Here is an 8,097-nt window from a genome sequence, read left to right as displayed (position 1 = left end):
ATATTTACTTATACTTGGTTTATACTTGGTTGGTCAAAAACTAATCGACATAATAATTTGAATTTTTTCCAAGAACATCTAAAAACCTAACAGAATAACTATAAAATATATTATATTGTTACAATAAAATTATATATTATAACATATTCCTAAATATATAAATAAAATTTATTATTATAATATAATATATTTATATTATATTATATTATATTATATTAATATAATATATTATAATAGAGACAAGAAAAGATGGAGAATAGTATATAATAGGAAAGTGCAAACAATAATATAAAAAAAATATTTTGTAAGTTTATTACTTAATTTTAAAAAATTTATTATCGGTTTCTGGTTAAACCCGGTTAACCGGTCAGAACCGACCAAAATCGGCAGAACCACAACCGGTAAAACCGATACCATTAACGGCCGGTTAACCGGTTTGTAAAATAAAAGTCAAAACCGGTATTAACCGGAACCGTTTAACCGGTTAACCGGCCAGTTGAACACTCCTAATATTGACTTATTGCACCGTCGCTAATAGTTGTCCTTATAAACGACATAATTTTTGATCGTTAAAAAACACCCTTTTGGGTAAAGTTGCTATCTCTAGCTAGCTGTCTTCGAGTTGGGTTTAAGGTGTGTAGAGGCTTCTAAAACAAAAATAAAATAAAATAAAGTCTTCATGATGATCGAGTCTGTTCGGAAGAAAGGAATCTTATGTAAATGGGTATCAAAATTTTCTTTTTCTATGACCAATTAAGGCTGCTTAAAGCAACCTCAAAAACATGTAAAATCATCCCTAAAAAGGTGCAAACATATGTGGGTAAATATATTGATCCTTTTATTTGTGATGTTCACCATGATCATTAATTGTTGGTCTGTCTGTCTGTCTGTCAGTCCTGTTTGAAGATAATTTAGGCTTCCATGATCAACTTAAAGAAGATTATCAAAACTCTAAAAATAAATAAAACAAAAATAGACAAGAGAACAAATTGACAACCTAGCTAGCTCTTATAATGATTATGTACATATATATAAACACATAAAGCCCCCTCATTTTATTCCCATTCTTAGTTTATCCCTCTCCCTCTCTCTCTCTATACTTCATTTTGAAGAATCCAATCAACCTTTTGCAAAAGAGAAAAAAAAGAACAATAAGAGAGAGAAGCAATGGTTTCTTCATCCATCCCACCTTATCTCGATCCAGCCAACTGGCAGCAAGTAAGGGTTTTAACTCTCTTCTTCTTCAATATGCTTCCATGGCTTCTTTGCAAATAAAGCTAAAAGAACAAATTCTCCAAAGATAAATATTCTCTACTACTTTGATTTGAATATAACAGATTATATCCCTCCAAACTTTCTACTTTTTTTTGTGGTCTTTTGAAAGGACGAAACCATTTCATTAGACCTTAATTTTATGAAACCCTAACAAAAATGGTTCTTTACAAGTTATGACCTGATTAGTACTAACTGTTTTTCTTTTTTCAGGCTAATACTCAACCAGGAGGTAGTAATACCAGCGAAAGCTCTCACTTTTCACTACCAACACCACCGCTTGCACCGGGACCTACCCATGGAGCTGGGTCAGGCTCGATTAGGCCCGGTTCAATGGCTGACCAAGCTAGGATGGCCAATATACCCATGCCAGAGGCAGCTCTAAAGTGCCCTAGATGTGAATCCACCAACACAAAATTCTGTTACTACAACAACTACAATCTTAATCAGCCTAGGTACTTATGCAAAGCATGCAAAAGGTATTGGACTAAGGGCGGGACTCGAAGAAACGTACCGGTTGGAGGTGGTTCCCGGAGGAACAAGAGGACCAAATCCTCTGGTATCTCCTCCTCCAAGTCTCCGGCCAGTAGTAGCGGCCCAAGTGGTGGTGGTGGCGGCGGTGCCCCATCAGGATTCATGGCTCATCCGAGTCAACTCGGTGAGTTCAATATCCATGGGGATATCGGGTTGCAATACAGCGGAATCACATCTCCCTTGATGGAAACAAACAATTTCATCCCAAACTCATTCTTACCGGCGTGTGGGGTTGAGCCTTGGCGGTTTCAAACCTCCTCCCTTACAGGACTGATCAGACCGAGTCCGTGGGTAAGCCCAACTAGCCCATGGGTTAGAACAAACCAATCGGGAGCAACACTGACCGGACTAGAAGCATTCCCACTTCATGGTAACGATGAGACAAGAATGAAGTTGTCTATGGCAACTAAGTTGAAGGAGTGTGATCAAGAGCTGAATTTGTCAAGGCAAACTTTAGTGAGCCAAGGAAATGAGAATAATAATAGTCATTTTAACACTAATTGGGGAAGTGGGAATGCTAGAACTAGTTCATGGACTGATCTTTCTGGGTTTAGTCCTTCTTCAACTACAAGTAATCTTCTATAATGAATGGGTGTTCTAGATTTAATGATGATCTATTAATGTGTGGAGGAAGAAGACATGCAATTAGATGGTTTAGATCATGGAGAAACAATATTCAAGTTAAATGTCAACATGGAATAATACTTTGATTTGGGACTATGAAGTAACCCTAAACTTGGTAGGATGCTGCTTCTCTATAATTCTCTTTTTTTTGATATATTTTAATTATAGTTTGGGGGATCTTACTTGTTTAATCTTAATATGGTGTGTGGCTTCTTTGTGTTTTATAATAAAGTTGAAGCTTAATTTCAATATATATTAATTATTTTTCCAGCCCTAATCAGATCTCTAAAATGCCTCATTTATTTGTTTCCATCAAATACAAAAATTATGAAAGAGTGACATTTTTTTATTCACTAGCATAAGAATTACTTAATAAAAACAAATCATTACAATATTAATTATTTGTCATAAGTTAATTAAAATACATTAAAAAAATAATAATTAATAAGAATAAAATTCAACAAATTAAGACTCAAATAACTAAATTAAAAAAGAGTTATAAAAGTATATTCATGTCCCAAACTTGATTAGGGAAAATGTATCAAAGTTCATGTTTAGCTATTCTTTTTGAGAAACTTGATATCTTAATTATATTAGTGTCATATTTTTTAAAGTTGTTTTGATACTTTTGAGTTTTGATGTTTGTAATGTCTTTTAGATGTCCATTTGATATTTTTGTTTATTTGATTTAATCTTGTTATTATTGTCACAATTTGATTTGTATTTAGCTAAATATGATTTTTATGTATCTTTTGAATGAATGAAAAATTTCTCCCATTTTGCTCACAAAATAATTAAGAAAGCTCTACTCTTTAAGCCTAACACGGAATTTAGAGGTTGGAATAACCCAATTTTTCATTAGGCATCAATCATCTAGCAAGTTGTTAGCATCCATGCATAGAACCAGTAGTAAACAAGGCTAAAGACTAGCATGCTCCATGAAGCCAACTCGTGCACATGATAATCACTTCGATCTTACTCTGAGACTAACCATGAGACACCGAAAATATTGAGAAGAAAACTAATGTGTGCAATTAAGTCCGCACATGATAGAGATGCACAACCACATAACGACATAATTATGACAGATGGATCGGAAGACTCACCTTAACACAAAAATAAGGATACTGAAAAATATGATAAAACTTTATGTTGATTTAACAACTTCACAACTTTAGAGTTGTGAAAATTATTTTTTATTTTCTGATCTTTTGATGATTTCTGATTATTGTAGTTGATTTTCTTAATCTTTTGCGATTGCAAGAATCTTATTGTTTTATATTTTATGTTGTATTATAGTTATATTGAAAATTATTCTTGCACGAAGTTGCAACCTTAATTTGCAAGATCATGTTTTTCTAATGAATTATTTGAAGCTATTTAACCAATTTGATATAATCAGAAGAAGTCCCTTGTTTTTTTTCTTCTTCCATGCTTATTGGTTTCTTAAATTTAATTTTGTTGAAAGTATTCATGGTAAATGATAACAAGAGCCTAGTTATTTTCACAAAATAGGAGAGCTGAATTATGATCATTTTGGGTAAATTAAGTTAGCATAGATTAATTAATTAGTTAGTATCTAACTTAATTACCCATAAAAGGATACATGCTAATATACAGAAATTCAAACACCCAAGGTGAATTGATGAAAATAGTCGACCTAAGTAACATAATAGACTAAAATATCAAATGTTCGATGAATGAAAACGGAAGGATACAACGGTGAGTGTCTCGCAAAAATAAATAAATAAATTCAAACTTATTAGAGATGGGTGATGGGTCACACACACTCAGACCTACATGGATGATGAGTATTAATTGTAAATCATTTAAATATATAAATGTTTATAAGATTAGTCTCTGCTGAGAAGAAAGGAATCTTATATGGGTCCGATTTGCTTTTTGCATGACCCAAGGCTGCTTAAAGGAACCCTAAAAACAAGTAAAATTAAAGGGTACCTTCTCTCTCTCTCTAAAAGCTATATATATATATATATAAATAATAAATTCTAATTGCAAAATAAAAGAAGATGTTTTAATTTATTGTGAACATTGAGCAATCAGTGGAATACTGTTTATTGATGTACATATATAGTAGTTATCCGAAATCTTGATTATGAAATTATTAATTATTATTATTATTCTCTTTACTGACACTTTTTTTTATATTATTAAAATTAGATTTTTTTTTATCTTTTAGATAACATTCGTCTTGTCATTTGAACTTGGATGATTTGTGTATCAGTGGATACTTGTCGTGATCTCCAAACACTTAAATTTTTCGTTGATTGTGATTTTCTTGACAACTTTAAAAGGAAAATTGTTAACAATATTTTTTAATCCATACAAAAATAATATTAAATGAATCCAATAGACAAATGTGACATAAGGCTCCAAAAATCTTCTGGACAATCTTGGGGTATTGTTCTATATTTGGTTATTTTAGGGTTTTTATAAGTTTTTGTAAAAAAAAAACATTTATTGATTTTTTATTTATTTATTTAAGTTTTTAATTTGTTAAATTATAAAAAATCAAAAAAAATCCCAAACCAATTTAAAAAATAATTGAATATATATATATATATATATATATATATGTTGATGCACACTTGAGACTTGTGAGTGCATGCAAAGCTACTTTCCCTTGATTGTTGTCACTACCACAAATTTTGCTTTTCTAATGTCCAGTTTTCTCTATTCTCCATTATGTTACTAGCTTATAAAATTATACTTTTGAAAAAGTAAAACTTAATTTTTCAGTTCATTTACTAAACACTCAAAATTCTAAGATACTTGTTTATAGAGAATTGTTCTCTCTTAAATTTATTGCTTAAATGAAATGAGTCTTATTTAAAAGATCGAAAGTCTCAAATTTAATTTATATTAAGAACGTATAAGTCATGATTATAGATGACAAACTCCTTTAACTCTTCTATTGTAATTGAGACATACTATCAACTCAATATCGAGAGACATTTTTTTTTATCTCAATTCAACCCAAACTCACTTAAAAGTAAAGTAAATTTATGTTATTATTTTAATAGATGATAGCTGAAAAAATTATTAAAATAAAAAAAACATATATCTAAGTTAAAAGAGAAGAGTGTGTGGGGGGTTAAATCACTGGGCATTTTGGAATCTCTTTATGTATTTCTTTTTGCTTTTCTACAATACATGATAATATTGATGACAATACATGCGCACTCAATCCTTTTTACCAATTTTGTTGTTTGTATTTTTTAATCTCCATTTCATTTTCTTAAGAATGAAACCCTATTCCATTAATCCAATAGAAATCTAAACCACAACAAAAATGGTCAAAGGACCAAATTTTTATTTCATTTCTAGAAAGTTTAGTGTTTTTCTCTTCTTGCTTTCAATAATGTAATTAAACTTTTGTGGTAATGAAGACTCTTAAGTGACTAATTAGGTTATAAAATGATCATTTAGAGAGAAAACTATACTTTTAAGGAGAAAAAAAAGCATGTTAATTTAGAAACAAATTGTTATTTAGATAGTTTAGTATTTAGTTATAAGGGAAAAAACTATTATTATTTTATTAATTTTAATATAACTTATCTTTTTGTCATCCAGTTCAGATAAGATTAAATGTTTTAAAGATTAAGGAAGTCTGAATATTCGAGATATTGTTTTTCTATTAAGGCTCTTCTATCAAAATAATATAGCAGATTTGCAACATAGCCGAATAGTTTTTGAGCATCGATGATTAGATGTAAGTATGGTTAAGATTGGTCTAGTTGGTTCACCAAAATATCTAATTATTCAACGGAGTGTAGCATTTGGAGTGAATTAATTCTATGTGAAAAATTTCGTGGGCAATCTAGATTCATTGTGGGGAATGATTCTTCGATCAATTTTTGACCCAACATTTAATGTAGTATCAAAAGTCTAGCTACGATTTCTCGAGCTTCTTCCATTGCTATATGTAAAAATGGCACAATAACAGGGCCGACTATTAGGGTGGGCAAGATGGGCCATCGCCTAAGGCCCCAAAATTAAGAAGACCAATTTTTTTTTTTATGCAGTACTATAAAAAAAATAAAATTAGGTTTTATGTTTCTTTCTACTCGGCTCCCTCTCTCTAAAATCTTTCTCTCAATAGTGACTCAAAAGTTTAATTAGATCTTTGAAATCTTTCTCTCAACAAAGACTCAAAGCTTAATTAGATTGAAGCAAGGAACATTTGATCGAAGGTGGCCGCTGCACTGGGATTGAGAAGGTGGGTGGGGATTCGACCATTCGGGAACATTTGATCGAAGTTTATTTAATTAAAGGTTAGTAGTAATAGACAGTAGTTTATCATTTCGACTTTGTTTTGTTTTTAGATAACGCCTCCCACTCGTAAATATGAATCTGGTTATGACAAACTTAAAAAGAAGAAACGAATAACAGAGTTGATAAATTCTCAAAGGGGAGCTTTGGATTATTTTCCAAATACAATTATTGCCTATCGTTTCTTGTTAACTATTCCGGGGATTGTTGCATCGGCTGAAAGAAGTTTTTCTAAGTTGAAATTGTTGAAGTCCTATTTGCGTTCCACAATGCTGCAAGAAAGGCTTAATGAATTGGCATTTATAAGTATTGAAAATGAGCTATTGGATGAAATACAATATGAAGAGTTGATTGATGATTTTGCTGGAATGAGTGCTAGAAGACTAACTCGTTTCAAATAAAAATTATGAACTTTTTGTAAGTTGTTCTTTTATGTTTAAACTTTCATAAATCGAATATTATTATCTTTTTGATATTATAAGAATCATATATTTTTTCTTATTAAATATTGTTTTTGAATTCAAAATTTAGGCCCCAAATCTTAGATCGCCCAAGGCCCCAAAAATGAACGAGACGGCCCTGCACAATAAGGACATTTTTCGATCATATGTATAGTGACTTCACTAGCCAAATTAGATATAGAAGGAGATTAAAATTAAAGAGAATTCGTCCCATAAAAAAGTTTTATTTTTAGTGGGACGCAAATTGTGGATGATACTATTATTGGTCATAACTCCACCGATCCCAATACTGATCAAAGAACTGGTCTTGATGTAACTACATGTCCTGGTTCCAAAGTTTCTGAAATTCAAAGATCTATGGGACGGGGAATACTTGGCCCATATGAAACAAGCAAAATTGGATCTAAAGGCACTCCAATAGGTCGTGAGTCTACTCTTCACAGTTCTAGGAATGCAAGCAGGAACCGAAAAAACAATGTCATCAAAATTCGAAATGACCTGATCCTTGGGCTCAGAGCCACCTTTCGAGATGATGAACATGAGAATCTTGGAATAAGTAATAAAGAAGCTCTTGAGAATGGACTGAGAAATCTTGGATTTTGTGAAATCAAAAGATCAAGTGCAGAAGAAGACAATTTGGTCTTGAATAAGGCAGTGAGCCTTAGTTCTGAAGTAGGGCGAATTAAAACCGATAACAAACATGAATCCAATAGTGAAGAAGTTCAAAGTCAGAAAAGACCTACTAAAGCAGAACAAGATGAAAATCGAAGACAAAGAAGAAAGATCATGGATCCAGAAGCCACTAAATCTATCACGGGAGAAGATGAGATCTACATGAGGCAACCCTCACTCAATGGCAATAATATTCCATGTAATCAAACTGTAGCCATTGAGGATAGTGAGGCAAGTGATG

General features: G+C 31.6%; 1 protein-coding gene across 1 annotated transcript; it reads left to right on the top strand.

Annotated features, from left to right (window-relative positions):
* Positions 1-1,021: 1,021 nt before the first annotated feature.
* On the top strand, positions 1,022-2,707 carry LOC124914808 (dof zinc finger protein DOF2.4-like). Its single transcript, XM_047455420.1, has 2 exons — positions 1,022-1,218; positions 1,486-2,707. The coding sequence occupies exons 1-2, from the start codon at positions 1,168-1,170 to the stop codon at positions 2,389-2,391; spliced, it is 957 nt and encodes a 318-aa protein (XP_047311376.1). The 5' UTR covers positions 1,022-1,167; the 3' UTR covers positions 2,392-2,707.
* Positions 2,708-8,097: the final 5,390 nt, after the last annotated feature.

The sequence above is a fragment of the Impatiens glandulifera genome, chromosome 1, assembly GCF_907164915.1.
Source record: "Impatiens glandulifera chromosome 1, dImpGla2.1, whole genome shotgun sequence".
NCBI classification, from domain to species: Eukaryota; Viridiplantae; Streptophyta; class Magnoliopsida; order Ericales; family Balsaminaceae; genus Impatiens; species Impatiens glandulifera.
The sequence above is the reverse complement of the archived record's forward strand: the minus strand, read 5'-3'. Positions and strand labels throughout refer to the sequence as shown.

Bases quoted from the DNA above. Each gene is read 5' to 3' on its own strand.
- LOC124914808 (XM_047455420.1), top strand. From the start codon at position 1,168: ATGGTTTCTTCATCCATCCCACCTTATCTCGATCCAGCCAACTGGCAG. The intron at 1,219-1,485 runs GTAAGGGTTTTA...TTCTTTTTTCAG, and splicing joins ATCCAGCCAACTGGCAGCAA to GCTAATACTCAACCAGGAGG.